This window comes from Aphelocoma coerulescens, chromosome 2 (genome assembly GCF_041296385.1).
Source record: "Aphelocoma coerulescens isolate FSJ_1873_10779 chromosome 2, UR_Acoe_1.0, whole genome shotgun sequence".
Taxonomy (NCBI): Eukaryota; Metazoa; Chordata; class Aves; order Passeriformes; family Corvidae; genus Aphelocoma; species Aphelocoma coerulescens.
The window spans coordinates 57,252,017-57,269,952 of NC_091015.1; the positions used below are offsets into that span (position 1 = coordinate 57,252,017).

Genomic DNA, 17,936 nt, shown 5'->3' on the forward strand with positions numbered 1-17,936 from the left:
GCGGGCTGGGAGCAGCGCCCCACATCCCGCCACCCGGGGACACCCACGGGGACGCATGGAGCCCCCCGGCCACGGAACAAACACCCGCGCCCGGGCGCCCGGCTGGGGGGCAAACGAGGACATCCCGGTGGCTGGGGCCGAGCTGGGCGCTGGGGAAAGGCGGCAGGCGGGCGGGGAGCGGCCCGGGGGCGGGCGGGCGCTGAGGCGGCGGCGGGGCGGTGCCGCCGGCGGGGCAGCCCCGGGGAGGGCGGGCAGCCCGGGGAGGGGTGCGGGGGCGTGACCGCCGGTGTGGCCGGTGCGCGGCGCCGCCTCCCCGCCGGGTCCCCTCCCTCCCTCTCCCTGACTGCCCTCGCAGGCGGGAGGCGGCGCAGAGGGACCGTGCGGTGCTGTGCGGGCACCCCTAGCCCCAGCCGAGCCGAGCCGAGCTGAGCCCCCGCACCATGCCGGCCGCCGCGCCGCCCCCGCTCCACCCCGCGGCGGGCGCCTGCTGCCACTGCCAGGGTGAGTGTCCCTTCCCTCGGCCCCTTTCCCGGCCCCTTCCCCGCGGGCAGCCCCCGCGCCGCGCCACCAGGACCGTGCTCCGACGGGCCGCCAGCTGGGGGGCTCGTTTTGGGAGGAGGGGGCGAGCCGGCGGCGCCCCGGCTGAGGGGGACGTGGGGCGGCTCCGGCGGCGGCGGCGGCGAAAGTTCGTGCGCGGGTCCTTGCGTGCCCGCGGGGAGCGGGGGAAGCTTTCGGTGGCGTTTGGGCTGGAAATGGGGGCTGGAGACTGACGGGGAAAGGTGCGATGCCTCTTGCCGTGGCATTGAGGCGAGGGCTTTGGGAAGAGGGGGAGGTGCCCGAAGGTCCGGAATTGGGGTGGTTATTTCACGGTGTTCCTTTAATTGCCTGTGTGTTGGATTAAAGAGAAGCCCCTTCGCCCCCTCCCGTTTTGTATGGTAGTGGAGACTAGTGAAGTGGATGGGAGGTGTGTTGCTTTGGGAAGCAGAACGAGGGGCTGCTACAGGATGGAGAGCCAGTCCCTGCTGTTGGGTGCGGGTCACGCCGTCTGTGCCCCTTTTCGAGGCTGAGGCACCACCGCGGCAGCTGTGCGAGTACCGGGGCAAGCTTTGAAGTCTGAGTGTGAAGTCAGCGTTTGCCGCTCCAAAAAGCACGCACGGTGTCATCTGTACTGCCATAAAAATTGAAGATTTGAAGTAACTTGCACTCTTAATAGTCAGCATGAGTGTACTTCACTTGGAACGGATGCTTGTGGGCTGCCTAGGGCACACTGATGCTCTGCAAAAACCAGTAAATAGCATGCAGTATAATGGTTTTAAACCATTGCACAACTGTGTGTTAAAACACACTTGAGGCTGGTGAATCTTCTCTCAGCTGGGAAATCACCAGGGCTGAAGCTAGACGGGTTACAGGCAGGGGCTCAAAGGGTGGGGAGGGCACCTGTGTCAGATGGGGATGCTGTGACTTGTGGTAGCCAGACCTCTCTCGGGAAGCGTGCTGGCTGTGCCCTTGCATCCCCTGGCTTCTGTAGTTATATCACTTGTGTTTGTTCCTATTTAATAACTGAACAGATATTTATAGGAGAACTACTCCATAACTTTTCACTGTGCAGTGTTATTTTCTGCCTTCCTCAGGGTACATTCAGTATGCAATGTCAGCAGGACTGGACGGGCCACTGGTTTGAGCTAGCGGAGTAGTTTTCAGGTTGTGAGACACAGTGTTTGGGAACAACCCCATAAACTGAAACTTCTGCTACACTGAGTACTAAAAGGTTTCCTTTTTAAAAAAAGAACAAGCCCAAAACCAAGAACCCAACCAACCCCTTGCAACAGCATGAAAAGTTTCTAGCTCCTTCCTCTGAATATTTAGATTGAAACCTATCCTGTGTGGGGGTATAAACTAAGAATTTAGCCTCAAACCCGATAATTTGTTATGCATGCTTTTGATACTAACTTTATAGAGCCATGAAAATGTGCATATATACAGGTTTGCATGCAAGTTTGTCTTCCCACCTCCTTGTTTCCTTTTACTTTAGCCCCCCTTTTTTCTCTTGATGCTTCTTTTTTTTTTTTTATATGATCTAAATGCAGTTTTGACACTTTGAAATGTTGAGAACTCAGCAGACTCCCAAAACAGTTAGCAAGTGAAATGAAGCTTACAAAACATATTACAGCTGCTTTATGTAGTAGAAGTGCAGTTATTATAGCAACTCATGCTCTTCTCAAGAGGTGACTGCATTTTATATCTCAGGAAACCACCCTTCAGCTCTCCAGATAAAACTGATCCTGCTGAGTTAGTCCCTTTCTTGTAGTATAAAGGGTGTGGATCTTCTGAAATAGCATGACCTTTTCCATTAGAATTTTTGTGGGATGTTCAGACACATCAGCTGAGAGTTAACTTCTGATAAATCTCCGTCTGTGGTTTATTAATCTGAATTGGCTAATTGGACTTAAACTGTCAGCAAAGATAAGATAACTTGGTTTAATTCAAGTTAGTGGCAGCTGCTCATGCCTCTGAATTTGAGCTGTGCTTAAGTTACCTTGTCTATATTGGTTTTTCTTATACTCAAGTTAATTACCTTGGGCATGCTGCTAGCCTGACTTTTGAATGTATCTTTATTGGGTAGTGTCACTACTTGCTTTGTATCTGTTTTCACTGCTGCTTTTTCTGGTCATGTTCTGCAAAACGTCAGAATTTTGGCATCGGCTGGACTTACAGCGTGTGGTGACTAAGGGAAGTTGTGTGGGATTCATTTCCCCATTTCTAAGATTACCTAGCTTAGCTTGTTTTCTGCAGAAGCATCTATAGTTTTGTAAAAATAAGGGAAGTTCATGGTCCTTCCTTCTCTTCCAACAGCTCTAGGGCACACTGAGTTGGTTTCTGTCACTGATTTTCTCATTCCCTTTAACTTGATGATTCCTTGACATTTAACAACATTTGAAATTAGCGTTATATAGATTTTCTTGTAAATATAATTAGAATCTTTCTCGTAAATGTAATTAGAATCAGAACATTATGGTGATTTTAGCAGCTTCAGATCTGATCCAGATTTCACTGAAGCTAATGGGGATCTTTTAATTAGCTCCAGTGCAACTTGGATCAGAGCTGAAAATGTGGTAGTTGAAGAGGTGAATGTGACATTTCCCTTCTTGACAGTATACTGTTTTCTATGTTTTTCTCAATTTCAGGGTATAGGGTGTGTCCTTTTGGAGTGTTCACTAGATTCTGGAAACAATGAGAAAGAGGGGGAGCTACTGCCTTGGTTGATTCTAATATAAATTTGGAGTTTTGGTAATGCTTGCACATTGTCCATCTTACCTAGCAGTAGTTAGCTTTCACTGCAAATGAAAGTCAGGCGTGTTTACCTTCTTCTCTCTGTTGCTAGCACTGTTTACTCAGTCTAATTATTGTAAGAATGCAAAACAATTATACCATATATTCATGGAGGAAGCTCTCAGTAGACACACTGAAAACACCATCTCCCACTCCATCAGTAGTGCTAGCCTGCACGTATTCTCCAGGTTTTAGTCTTCTCATCACCCCAAATAATGTAGTTGATGGAAATGCTGAGAAATGTCTGGTGATGTGCAAATCATGATCTTTCTGTTTGTCATCATGCTTTTGAGTCTAATTAGCACTGGCTTACAGTTTTCCCTGAGAAACCCATTTTCTGTTATAAGTCCTGTGAAACAATTTATTTTGCAATGTTGTGTTTAATATACAAGTCTCCTCTGAGAAAGCGGTTCTGTAATAATGGGGTTGGGAATTCTACTTTTGTATGTGAGTTAGCATCTCTTAAATGTGCTATATTTACAAAGAAAACTTCTGTGTGATTTCCCCTTTTGCAAACCAGATGGAGAATCAGACTCTGGCTGGGTCTTTCCTTCAGTTATGCAACAAGGTTATTGGTAATAAAAGATCTGGAAGCTTAATTAAACTCTCGGTGACACCTCTGCAGGCTCTTTTATTTTCACTGGGTTTGCTCAGTTGCAACCGATTAGTCATCAAGTTGAGATTTAGGAAGCAATGCAAATAAAGTCTCCCACAAGAAGAAACAGAATCCTGCTCCTTTGGGGCATTGTTGGCTAACAGGGCTAAAAAGCTGTTGAAAGCTTACTTTGTAATGAAACATGAATAATTAATTTGAAATATAAGGTACTTCAGGAGTCAAGAGCATCAACGTGAAAGTGAAACTCCCTGTACAGTGAGCCTGGAGAAACACATGGAGAGCTTTGCCAGATGGATTCTGGCAAATGCCACAGTTGTGTAAGATGTTTTTGTTTCCCTCTGGCAGTTCTGTCCCTTTCCTGAAAGATCCTTGATGGAAGTTCCTGGACTGCAGAGCTGACTTCCCTGGTTACTGGGGCAGACCCTAAAGCAGTCAAACTACAGAAAGCAGCCATGGCTGCTCCCAATAAAATACACAGCCTGTCATCTTTGAAAGAAATTAAATAAATGAGCAGTTTCATAATATTCTTTTTTTGGTTTTATGCAACTTAAACCAAGCCTCACACCTCCAAAGGCACTGATTCATTTCACGTGCAGTCTTACATTTCACATAGTTCTTTACAGATTATGCATCTGTATACCTCTCTGTAAGACTTCCTTTATGCTCGCTTTTTAATTTGCTACCCTTAAAATGTCAGAAAGGAGATAATGAAAGTGGGGTTCTGCTCCAAAAAAAAGTAAAAATTATGGTACTTGTGAGTCATTACCAGACTCCATGAAATCTTTACCTTCATCTGCTGCTCTGGGTGTGATTCAGCTCAGTTTAACACTAACACATGGCAGTAACCATCTGTGTTTGCTGTAAATATTTTATTTTTTAATTACAAATGGCTTGATTTAGAAAACCTGCAGCGGTACAGTGGGGTGGTTGTGAGCCTGCAGGGGAAGAAGATAAGCAGCTGGGAAGGTAATCTTTGCCCAGCCACTGTTGCCAGGTTGGAAAGGGGAGTGTAACACGGAGAGCAACCCAGGCTGCCCTGCAGCAATCCAGACCCTGCTGGTCCCTTCTTGAAGGAGCTGGACAGGAGAGCACCAGTACAGACTGCACAGGGTCTCTGAACATTTAGTGGAGAAGGGGGGTGTGGTGGGGGGGGAAGAAGTAGAGAAAACCCTTAAGTTTATCTTCTTTGTGGAGAAAGAAGGAAAGGTGGCTGCTAAATGTCACTTATCCATCGTGATTCTCATACAGTAAATATGGTCACATGCTGTGGCATGCTGAGCCTCCTACAAGCATTTTGCTGTGGGATAACACTCACACTGGGGCTTAGGGTTTCACAGAGGCACCATCCATCCTCAGAATGGAAAAGTCCAGAGCTCCCCTAGCCACGGGGAGGGATTTCCAGTGTGGGCATCCCTCAGACTCCCTCCCTCTGCTGAAGTCCAGCCAGCTGCAAAGTTTTCCCTTCAGTCTGTCATTCTAGATAGTCCTTCCCATCTTAGGAACTCCTTTGCTGTAACATCAGCCTGATTTTAGCTGCTCTGGTGCTCTTTGTCCTCTAGGATCTCCCGTTAATTCCAAGGTCTGTGTCTCAGAGCGGGCAGTGAAAAAGGAGTGAGATAAAGGGCCAGGGGGAAGAGAGTAGAGTCACTTCTTTCTTGCTAGTGTGAGAGACTGGGGAAGAATGAGAACAGATACTTATGAGACTGAAAGGTTTGGGGAACTCTAGTTTGCAGTTTGCATGACACAGTGTATGTTTGTTCTCAAATTAAAAAGCATAAGTGCTGAAGATAAGGTGTACAATGCAGAGTTTTGAAGTCTTCTTGCCTGCCCTCATGAAGCCAGGGAGTGGGTCCAGAGGTGCATGTCTCCCATAGTCCTGCAGTCCAGGTGTAGCCACTAAGGACATTTTCCTTCCTTGCAGCTGACACTTTGGAAACTCACCTAATGGGACCAGACACATTTGGCCGGGAGAAACTTTAATTCTGTTGGTGATGTATGGGACAGAAGGAACCCAACTTGACACACAGCTGAGTTTGCAGGGCTGACAGTTAAAGGAAAAATAATATTGCATGCGAATTTAAGCATGCTTGATGTGAAATTGTGAAAGATAAAGAACTTGGAATCCCATCATACTAATTTTATGTGATCTTTTAGGGCTAAAACTGTATATTTATGAGATAGAGATATTATTCTGATTTTTTTTTTCTTTTTGTATGTGAGCCCAAATTAGTTTTTCTTCAGTGAACTTATAACACTGTCTGAACTGCTGAATGATTTTCATTTTCTACAAATCAGGTTAGACTGGGTCAGCAGTTGATCTCCACTACACTGGTACATATCAGACATGGAAGTGCTGGCATGAGTATGACTGGAAATGTCCATTAGGGTAGCAGAAAGGATGTTATAGAAATTAAACTGATAACTGCTTCTATGCCCCCCCCTTTTTTTTTTCATTGTGACAGTATTAAAACTGTTTTTGAAAGAATCCAGCTGGTGATATTCGTAATATTGAACATGGTTTTGTTTTCCTTCTGCTCCAGTAGCTAATGCAGATAAGAATTCATGCAAATACCATGATGAGTTTGTTGGGTTTTTTCAAATTCAGTTAATCTAATTGAATAAAATACACCTTGTTCATCTAAAAAGACTGTGCTTCTTTTATTTGGTTTAGGAAACCATAGTTATAACGCCATATGATTTACAATAGTATTTTATTGCATAGTATATTTTATAACTGCTTTGCCATCAAATGTATTCTGAACACCTAAGGCTTGTTCAATGCTTTTCTTCAATGTATTAAAACATGTATTTCTATGAGGCCAGGTACTTAAAATCTAATATTATTCAGGTTACAAAGTCAAGCTTTTATGACTATTGATTAGCACTGCTATTCCCCCAACCCATGTTCCTGTGCATTAAGATATACACATTATTACATTATCAGATGCTGCTTTTTTTATCCCCAGGGGCTCTGTCTCCATCAGTGTACATGATGGACAAAGCTTTCCTAATGAGTATCTACTCTACTGTTTACCCTGGCTTTTCATGCCTCCTGCTGAGTGTTTTTTGAACCCTGTTGTTAAAACAGGCTTATTAACATCTGGGCTTTTCTGTCATGGTTATTTCTACAGTAACAGATATGGATTAGCCTATCTGTGATACCTGCAAAGGGAGGGCTTGTACTGCATTCAGTGGCAGCCAAGGTGCAGAAAATAAAGTCAAAAGTACTGTAATCTGGGGAAGAAAGCAACTTGAGATGCCCAGGTCCTGAATTTTGGGATGATTTAACATTATCGTTGTGTTGTGTTGTATTATCTTGTTGTCTGAAGTGCCTCTTTCAGTATATGCCCTTGCACCTGTGAGCACTGAGCAGGTTTGTGGATCCGGTCTCAGAATGTTGTTTTGGCTACCAGACTCTGATCCTCTCTGAAAAGCATAGATTATGTTGATTGCTTTGAAACTCAGTGGAATTGGTTGAGACAAAATCCAGTTCTTCAGGGGTGCACTGCCCTAAGCAGAGAAACTGTTCTTCCTATATTTTTTCACATACTTTTCAGCTCTTCTAGTTATGTATATTTTTCTACAACACAGTCCTTAATCCAGTTTACCTGTAAAAGAGGATCCACTGTACCCTGGAGTAGGCATTAGAAAAACTGTATGTTTGTAAACTGTCTTGTATGCGAGGATGAAGTGAATTCACAAAGTAAATTATTTGGGTTGGAAGTGACTTTGAATATCATCTAGTTCCAAGCCCTCTGCCACAGGCAGGGACACCTTACACTACACCAGCTTCCTCTGAGCCCCATCTTGAACACTGCCAGTGATGGGGCAGCCACAATTTCTCTGCCAACCTGTATTGCCACCCTCACAGTAAAAATTTCTTCCTCATATCGAATCGAATCGAATCTAATCTAATCTAATCTAATCCTTTCCTCTTTCAGTTTAAAGCCATTCCTCCTTGTCCTATCACTCCATGCCCTGGTAAAAATCCCTCTCCAGCTCTCTCCTAGGTCTCTTTAGGTACTGAAAGGCCATTCTAAGGTATGCACAGAGCTGCTGCCTTCTCCAGGCTGACCATCCTCAACTCTGTCTTCATAGGAGAGGTGCTCCAGCCCTTTGATCACCTTCATGCCCTCCTCTGGAGTTGCTCCAACAGGTCCATATCCTTCATATGTTGGGGGCCCCAGAGGTGGGTGCAGCACCCCAGGTCTCATGAAAGTAGAGTGGTGTGGGAGAATCACCTCCCTTCCCTTGCTGGCCACGCTGCTTTTGATGCAATGCAGGATGTGTTTGATAACTTTAATTTTCTCCTGTCTCACTGAGGACCTTGCTAATATTCTCTTAATGTAGTCACCTGTTTGTGTGTATGTAGTTCTTCCTGTTATTTAAAAAAAATATAAATCAACATAAGCTAATAGGGCAAGTGACAACAAAAGCAGGTAGATATCCTTTATGGAGAGCTGTAAAGGAGCAGACCCTGTGAGGATAATTCTGTTGCTGACTTCCAATCCCATCCCTTTGTCTAAGTTTGGCATTCTACCTGACTTCTTGATCCACTCTTATTCTCATATTTTACTGCTTCCTTATTACAGCCTCCATCTGCTTCCACTGTGTCAGTGAAGTTCAGGGAAATTGCCATCAGCCAGTATAAAAGTTCATAGAAACTGCTGTGTGTCAGACAGTGTCTGACTATGGCACTCTTTGCTTCATTCTCTGCAGTTTGTCACAATTCCTCTTTTCTCTTATCCTCCCAGTCCAGTTCTTCACTAGGTTTCCTTTTCCATTTTTAATTCCATACCTCTGAGTGAGCTGAGTGACCATTTGGAGCTTGCTCAGGCTGGAACTAGCAGCAACTGTCCTGCAACATTTGACACTGTCTTCATCCAGTCCTTGTGAAATTTGACTTTCTTTTCCTACTCAGGATTTTATCTGGTCAAAACTGATGCAGTGTGTCTGCCTCTTGTTGCTGAAATAACCACCAGTCCTGACTCAAACAAAATCTCTGCCCTAAAATGATGTAAAACGTGGCAGGGGAGGCAAGGATGAGCAGCAGGGGAGGAAAGAGAGGGTATGACTCCTTAGAGAAAAATTCACCAGTAGTGTTTCCAGCAATGCGGCTGTAGATAATGTAAAATTTACTTGCTGTAAAAGGATGCCTGTGATCATGTTTTGTTTCTGTGCATCTAGTTTAGTGAATTGGGACTTGCTGTACTACTGCTTCAGTCCTGGGCACTAACAGTGTGCATTAGCCCTGGAAGTTGCAACTTTAAATAATTTACAGCAAGGAGAGGAGATCAAGATGGACTAGATCTAGAGGACTCGGATTGTGTCCTGGAGCCGACTGCTGATGCACACTGGTAACCTGCACAAGCTATGTACTTGGCTGCTCCAAGTTCTGTGCCAGAGGCATTCTTCATACACAAGTACTTGAAGATACTTGTTAGTACTGTGAAATGAATCAAATGTTTTCTGTTACAAGTAAAATTATTCTTTTTTTTCCCCCTGTGGTCTTTGTTTTACGTGCCCTCAGCAGGAATTTCCTTAAGGAAAAAACAGACATTTGTACTCCTGTCCTTTCTCTGCCCATTTGAAACAGTGTTTTGTTTGTCCTATATTGGGACCAGTCTATCAAAACAACTCCCAGATACACAGTTTCTGTCATGTGCAAGTTTAGTTGCTGCCAATGTTTTGGGGCGTTTTCATGGCTGCTTTTGTAAGTGAAGCCTCCTAAAGAAATTGGAGGGCTTAAATAACACCATTTTATTCCCAGAAAGCAACGCCATACCTAGATCCTATTTCACTGCTGCCTCCTGTTTTAAATTGTGTTGTAAAACTCCTTGTAAAAATTTAATTCCCCTTCAACCTGTGACTTGATAGCAGAATGGTAAACCATTCAGTTAATTACTGAAACTGTGATCTCCAGCAGGAGAGCCAAGAAGAATGCAAGCTAAGTGGCAATATTTTAATTAATGAACAAAAACGTATGGCCAAGGGAAGGGATAAGTTTTGAAAGACAAATGGCACCAATACATTTTTACCTGTGGCAAGTCCCGTTACTCTACTTTTTTAGCTGGTGTAGCCAGGCAATTCCTAAAGATATAGATGTTGATTCTTTATACACACGTCTTCTTCAGAGCTTAAGTCTTCAGAATTAATTTAATCTTACTCCATGTCCAGAATATGATCCAAAACACTCCAAAAAAAGGTCTTCTAGAGGACTTTTTGTGATTTCTTCCCATAGTTTCCCACCCTCCCCAGCCCCACAGTGGGTTGGACTCTGATGATCACAAACTATTTGTAAATTTAAAAAATTAACCACAGAAGCTGTGCTCCCTGTGGGGGACCACATTTTCTCCCTAGGGAGCACCTGTGCTTTGGTCATAGGTGCTGAATTTCTTGTTTCTGCTAGCTGTTTGAGCCCCTAAATCCCAATTAGTTCCATCCTCCATGCTCCTCTAGGGACTTGGTGTGAGCATTTGCCCTACAAGACCATCAAGACTTCATGATGTGGATCTCTGTATTGCTCCACGGGTTCCAGTTTTTGTTTTCCTGTGCCCATGTGCACAGTTTAGGTGGTGTGCAAGGTGCCCTTGACCAGCTGTGTTGCCTCACCCCTGCCTGTCCACAGTAGCAGCCTCAGCATCCTCCTTGGCCATGCTGCACCATTGATAATCCGTAATACACCAGCATATGTGGATAGATGTGTATACAGATAAAACCAGACACATTCATCAACCCATCTTAACATTTCTAAGAAATATTTATATTTAATAATCATTAGCTCTCAGGAGGACAGCAAAAGAAAAAGCACACTTTATTCTCAGATGTATAATTTGCCAGTACTTGAACTCATTGAAGTGTGTTTCTCATACCACCTCCCTCTTCCTCCTTCTCCCACTTGTATATAAATATGGAAACAAGATTTTGAAGCAATATAAATTGTAGCTATAGGATTTGGGTATGCTTGTGACCTTTGAAGGCTTTCTAGAAATGCTTGTTACTGCTTTAAGCATGTGCAGTTTCCTGACAGATTGAGGCTTGCTTCTTGTGTATCAGTTAAATATAGCATAACTGGAAAACAACAGAAATTATGACTGAAATAGTTGTAACAGGCAACTGAAGTGAATTTTTAATTGTATGTAATATACAGTCATTGTGACCACCACTTTGACAAAATTTGACACTTCCCCTTTTCTTGGAAAATATTAGAAGATTCTTTCATGCATTGATTTAAGCAGTTATTTTCTTTCTCATCATAGAAAAATATGCATGTTGCATACTGCAATTCTACTCTTATTCTGAACATTGTTAGATATCAACTTGTGGCTTTTGTCAAAGTGCTTTTGGCTAGGAATCAAGTCAGTTTAAAAAGAACAAAACATTCCTGTATTGTTCTTTATAATGACATAAAACTGCTCTTATTCCATTAGTTACAGAATTAAAAAATAAACTTGGCTTCTCTTTAAGGCTTAGCCAATTTAGTGAAGAAAGGAAACATAATTGATGCCTGGGTAATTGAAACAATCAACAGTACAACCAAGCACTTAAAATCAGTGGTTTATAGAAAGGTATAATAGCAGCATGACTGGGAGGAACATAATCTGTGGGAAAAGTCATTATTAGTGCACCATTGTTTTTATGTTGTACCAAGATTATAAGCAGTAAAAATGTCACTCACAATTCCCATAAGCAAGATAAAGCTTTGATGACAGTGGGTACGCAAGAACCTGGAAATGCTGATTAAATTCAGAGCTTCATTGGTTCCTGGTAACTAAGATGTTGTGAAGTTGATTTAGATTTCAGAGAACTGTTATTACAGCTGATTTTTTTTTTTTTTTTTGCCTCCATTCACAGCAAGCTTTATTCTGGGTGGAATGTAAACACATGATTGTTGAAAAATCACTAGCACGTATGTAGTCATCTTTTGATAACAAGAGATCATCCTTAAAAAGCAGAATGAAGACAGAAATAACTTGTACAACCACCAAGCATTAGTCACACGTAGCTCTTATATAATGCTTACGTCTTCAATCAGCATGCTGGCAGCTGGGCTTCTTTGTAATATTTGTTTGGAGAAGAAGCATCTATCTCATTTGGCAGGGGAAGAAAATGAAGCCAAGAGTTAAGGGACATGCCGGGGGGCACACAGCGCTTAGCTGGTGAGAGTATTGCAGCTAAGGAGCGTCCATCATCCTGCATCAAGCAGAGCCAACAGCAGAGTGGATTCTATAGCAGTGTCTCCTCATGTGCTTTCCACACTCAAGCCCTGGCCTACTGGGTATTTTTTGAGGCAGGGCAAGTGAATGCTCTGCTGCAGCACTTCTGCAGTTTTCCCTTTTGTTTGTTGTTCTAGGCGAGGAGGCATATCTCTTCTTCACTCTATTATGCCTTGATGGAAAGGGCAAATAAAAATACATAGCATGAAATACTGAAAATGGCTTTTCTTGCACTTGAAACCCAAAATGTAGTAGGCTTGAGCCTAACACCAAGAGAAATGCTGATACGTGCAGATTTTCTTTTGAGGATTTGCCCACTGCACTGTAACTGTGCAATCACAGTAATGTATGAAAATGGACATGATTCTCTGGGAGATGAGCCATTGGTGTACAGAAATTTCATTGTAATGGTTCAGTAACCATTTTGGCTGTTTTCTTTTGCCTTGGTACTGTTAGTTCATATATATTGAAGGTTTGTTCCCAACTGAAGAGCAAGTCTATTAAATGGAGTTGGAAACACCGTGTGATCTCCTTCTGAAAGTTTACTTCTTGAGCTGAAAATAAATGCATTGTAAGCAGGTTTTAATCCTAGCAAGTACAACAGCTCAGAATACTTTTAGGGGAAGTTTTTGTTCTTAGCTTATTGTTGATAGACATTATGTTAGAGCTTGGTTTGTCCATAACCATATGTTATGTTTCTGTTTTTCCTTTTTGCAATTACACTTAACAAATGGTGCCATTTTCTTTGATGATGTTCTAAGAGTCAATGTCTCCAGAGAATACTCAGAACCTTGTGCGATTTTACATAATTTTTAGAATAAAAAAGTCAAACCAAAGTATTGAAAACCATGACTGCAATTATCAAACAAAACTAAGATGGCCTTTCTTTAAGACAAAAAATTAAGTTACATTACTATTAGATGACCTATAAAATTGTTGTAAAAATTATAGCAAAAGTAATGTGTTTTAAAAAGAATTTCATTTATTTAATTTGTTATAGAAGGTCCAGGGAAAATGAAAAAGAGATAATTATTTATAAAAATGTAAGGTTGCACACAGAGTGCCATCTGGTAGTAATTTTAAAGCACAAGTAATTAGTTTATTTTACTTCATGCAGTGTAATTGTGGAACTTGTTGCCATGGGGTTTATAGAGGCCAAAATTGCAATTGGGTTCAGAAAAGAATTGAGTGAGTTTATGGGAGATATATTAATAAGAGAATGCTAAACAATCTGGATGCAATTCTGCTATTCTTTGAGGATTTCTGAAAGATAGGAGGGTTTAGAAAAAAGATCTGTTTTTGTTCAATATTATTATTTTTTTAATGACATTCCCCTGTCACAAAATTAATTTAAATTTTCTCACAAACTTGGCAATGTTTGTAGTTGCAACTATGTGGAGATACTCCTTAGTGGTAGTTAAAAGTTCTTTATGAGCCTTGAAGTCACCTACCCTGAAGTTACATGCACTGACATATAGAAAACTATTGCTGCAAAAGGTCTGATGATGCAAAATAATTGATATGCCTGCTTTTTGTTTGCCTTAGGACGCCAAGGCTTGTTGGACCATTCACCACACGATGCAGGCTCAAAAGTAAAAGAGAGGAAACTACATGGGACTTGTCCTCCTGCTGGTCGTGGAAACTATGGGAAACCGTGTTTGGATGAAAGCAGCCACAGGTCCTCATTTTTCAGTCCCCGCAATGGTTTTCACACGATACATTCAGAGCACAGTCCTGTGAAGCCAAGGATAATTACAGTGGTGAAACCTGGCGGCCGCACGCTCAGGAGGATAACCTTGCTTCTCAACAGGAGATCAGTCCAGACCTTTGAGCAGCTGATGGCTGACATTTCAGAAGCTCTGGGATTTCCTCGTTGGAAGAATGACCGTGTGAGAAAGCTGTACAATCTGAGAGGCAGAGAAATCCGAAGTGTTTCTGAGTTCTTCAGGGAAGGTGATGCGTTCATAGCTATGGGAAGGGAGCCCCTCACTGTGAAGGATCTGGAAGTGGTATTACAAGAACTTTATCCTGAAAATCCTTATGCTTGCAGTGCTGCCATTCAGCAGAATGAGGAGCAGTCCCAAAAACTGAAGAGCAGGCTGTATGACAAGGCCTCGAAAGTAGACAGTGGCTTTGATGAGACAGAAATGACCAAGAACTGCAGCGATGGCTTGTCTTCCCAGCTGGTAGCTGGACACGAAGGAAAAAGTCAAGCCAAGACAAAGCAAGAGGAAAAAATGAGAACCAAAAAAAAGTGGACTAGAGAGAGCTGGAGTGGTGAGCCTGGAGTGAAGCCTTCTAGAAAAACACGAGAAAGTGAAAGATACCTTAACCATGAGAGGAGTTCTGAGGAAGGCTTAGAGGAGAGTTCGGAGGAGGTGCTGAGGTGTGAGAAGTGCGAACAGGAAAGGCAGGCCAGAGAAAAGTTACAGAGGGAAAGGCAGGCTGAGGCCTCATTTGAGAACAGAGACTTGAACGCAGGTGCATGTCAGAGGTACCATGTAGAAAGAAATGCAAAAGTCAGGAACTGCCGAAAATCTTCTGAAACCTGTCTGGAGGGTGAGGAAGTTGGCTGGAAAGATAATGGCAGTAGGAGGATGTGGAAGCCGCTACACAGGATTGTTAATGAAGGGCTGGAGAAGCAAAAAAGGAGCATTGAGAAAGAAAGGGATGTGGAGAAGCATGAAAACCATGGGAAGGAAGTAGTAAAAATCAGGAAGAATGCTGTAGAAGGGCTCCAGCTATCTCATGAAGTGAAGGAAGATAATGGAAGTAGCTGTGTAATGAACCAAAGCGGTTGGCTAAAGAAAGACACTCTGAGGGATGCTGAGAAAATGTCTAAAACACATAGGGAGGGCAGAGAGGGACAAAGGTGTAAAGAGGAAGCTGTCAGAAGAGAGGGGAATGTCACATGTAGAGAGAGCGACATGACTCGACGAGAAAAAACAGGGGAGCGCAGAGTGAATAAAGAAGACAACAAAGCTCAGGGATTGGAAAGCACAAACCGGAGGTATGCCATTAAAAGCAGAACTGATGTGGAAAAACACTATGAGATTGGCAGAACTATTGGGGATGGGAACTTTGCAGTGGTGAAGGAATGTCGCCACTGTGATTCCAATCAGATCTATGCTATGAAAATTGTTGATAAATCCAAACTGAAGGGGAAGGAGGACATGATGGAAAGTGAAATTCTGATTATTCGGAGTCTCTCTCATCCCAATATAGTAAGCTTAATTGAGGTGTATGAGACAGAAGCTGAGATCTACCTAATCCTGGAGTATGTCCCAGGAGGAGACTTATTTGATGCAATCATAGAAAGTGTGAAGTTCACGGAGCATGATGCTGCTGTCATGATCACTGACCTGTGTGAAGCACTGGTTTATATTCACAGCAAGAACATTGTCCACAGGGACCTAAAACCAGAGAATCTTTTGGTAAGTATTGTCTAACATTTGCATATGTACAGGAATTGAATTTATTTTCATTTCAATTATGGTTTTTTGAATTGTTTTAAGCAAATCCCATGCAGAAATAATGTGCTGTGGCAGGACTGTTTGGAAAAATGGATACAATTTTGAAGTGAAATTACAGTTGCAGTTTGCTTTACATAGATCTGCTGTGCATTGCAGATAGCAGTGGTTGCAGAAAGGTATTCAAGTAAAAATTATCAGACTTTCAGGGGTAGCAAGCATTTGTATTTTTCAGAAATCAGACCTGTTACTTAGCATCTGACTTTTAGGTGTCCAATGATAAATCAAAAAGCATCTTCCTTACAGACTGAAATTTATTAAAATTGCTGATTTATCTTATTTATTTGTTGGGCTTTTTGTCCACTGCATTTGCATGTCTTGCAGACTGCTGTGCTAGTCCTCTAGTATAGTGATTTCTATCTTGTGACAATTTATTTTCTTAGAAGCAGAATTATTATGCAGTTGATTGAAATAATCTGACAGTGAAATGTTTTGGTGAATACAGCATTAAAGTCAGCTCAGATCATAACTTCATGCCAAAGAGACAAATTCTTGTTTCCATCACATTTCTGAGGCTGCATTCTTTGCATGCAGCACTGAAGTCAATAGAGTTACTCACATGTGTGAATATGCATAGAAATGTTTGTAGTATTGACACTCCACAAGATACCCATTGTAGAACTGTAACAGTAAACAACTCTCCCTAAGTTATTAGCTAAGTGTGTGTTACTCTCTTGTATTAGGGTTCCAAATTTCCTGAAAAACAGATAAATAGCAAGTATTTGCCAGTCTCTAACAAATTTGATTTGATCACCTTTTGTGGAAGATCATGGTTAGCCAAACCAAGTAATAGATTATTTAGTCCTGTGGGCCATTCAGTGCTTTTAAGAGAATTAATTTTGCACAGAGATCAGTTTGAATTTCTGGAGAAAAGCAGCAGTGTAGCCTCGAGGACAATGCAGAGGTTGGACAAGGCTGGGCTGGAACGGTTTATCCCAAACCTTTTAACTAAGCAATAGCAGCTATGCTAGGTCCTGCTATGAATCTTGCTTAGTTTCGTGAAAGTCTTTGGTATGCGATCTCTGTGTAAACAAAAGAATGAATGCAACTGTGAATGCAGTGAATGCAACTGGCTGGTTTGCAGGAAGAAGTGGGCTTGTAGGCCCTGCCTTTGTGCTTCATTTGCACAAAGTTTTAACAAAACTTCAGTTAAAACTGCATGGCTTTTTCCGGAAGCTGATTTTCCATTATGAACCAGGTCCTCCTCCTTCTCATTTGCTGAAAATAAGCTAGTGCATGTGAAACACCTGAGATCTGATGCTTCATTTCCCTCTATAATACATAATCATCCCAGTGATGTAGATAAGCAAACAAGGGCAAGATAAATGTCTGTTCTGGTTGTTTTCACATTTATTTCACAGAACAGCAAAACAAAGAATGCTGGGCAGTGGCAGTGTTGTGTAGCACTGAAATTATCATGTTGCCCATTCTGAAAGTCAGAATGCATTTTTCAAGGACAGAGCAGCTCCCAGACTGTAGGTATTTTGTCATACAAGAACAGTGTTACCTAAACACTATGGGAAATAAAATTTTACCTGTTCTAGTTTCACCTTGCTGTTGATTTTCTGTGCACACCTGTATTAGATACCGTGTACACAAAGCATCCTTTTGAAAAGCAAATCTATTCAACCATGCAAATGAGTTTATAAGCTCTTGGTAGTATTGGATAGGTCACCTGCTATCTAATAGGTATTCCTACAAATACAGGCCATTTGAGCAAGATTCTGGGTTTTCTTGCTTTTTAGTGTGCTGCCTCTGTCTCTTTAGAGTGGCTGGAGCAGCAAAGTAGGAAGGAGAGCTGCCACTAATCTTACCATCCGCCAGTGCTGAACAGCAACAAACAGTATTGAAGCAAATTTTTTGGGTTCATCTGCAGCTGGTGGGAGATGAAGCACAGTGCTTCAAGTTCTAGCATCCTGCAGAGATGTCTCTGTGGGATACCTCTTGTTATACTGAGGATGTTTAAATCTGAATTGTTCTACCTAGACTTTGTACACAGAGGTCAAAATACAGATATGTACTTTTAGGCTGTTGACTTGTTTGTCCTACTTTGGGTCTTCTTTTGGTTAGGTGAACCTTGTAATTTCTTAATCTACTTCAAGCAAATGGGAAATGGAAGGGAAAGGATCCTTGGTCTATTTTACTAAGGAAATGTGTATGTCTACTCTAAACTTGCTTTGTGTCAGTCAGAATCTAACCCTGTTCCTAACGAGTTATATTGGCTAATTGTCATAAGAGATGACA

General features: G+C 42.3%; 1 protein-coding gene across 1 annotated transcript in view; it reads left to right on the plus strand.

Annotated features, from left to right (window-relative positions):
* The first annotated feature begins 345 nt into the window (after window positions 1–345).
* Window positions 346–17,936, plus strand: part of DCLK3 (doublecortin like kinase 3) — a 30,782-nt gene continuing 13,191 nt past the window's right edge. The window contains exons 1-2 of the mRNA XM_069007654.1: window positions 346–501; window positions 13,708–15,596. Of these exons, the coding sequence (XP_068863755.1) occupies window positions 441–501; window positions 13,708–15,596 (1,950 nt within the window). The 5' untranslated portion in view covers window positions 346–440. The remainder of the gene's footprint in view (window positions 502–13,707; window positions 15,597–17,936) is intronic.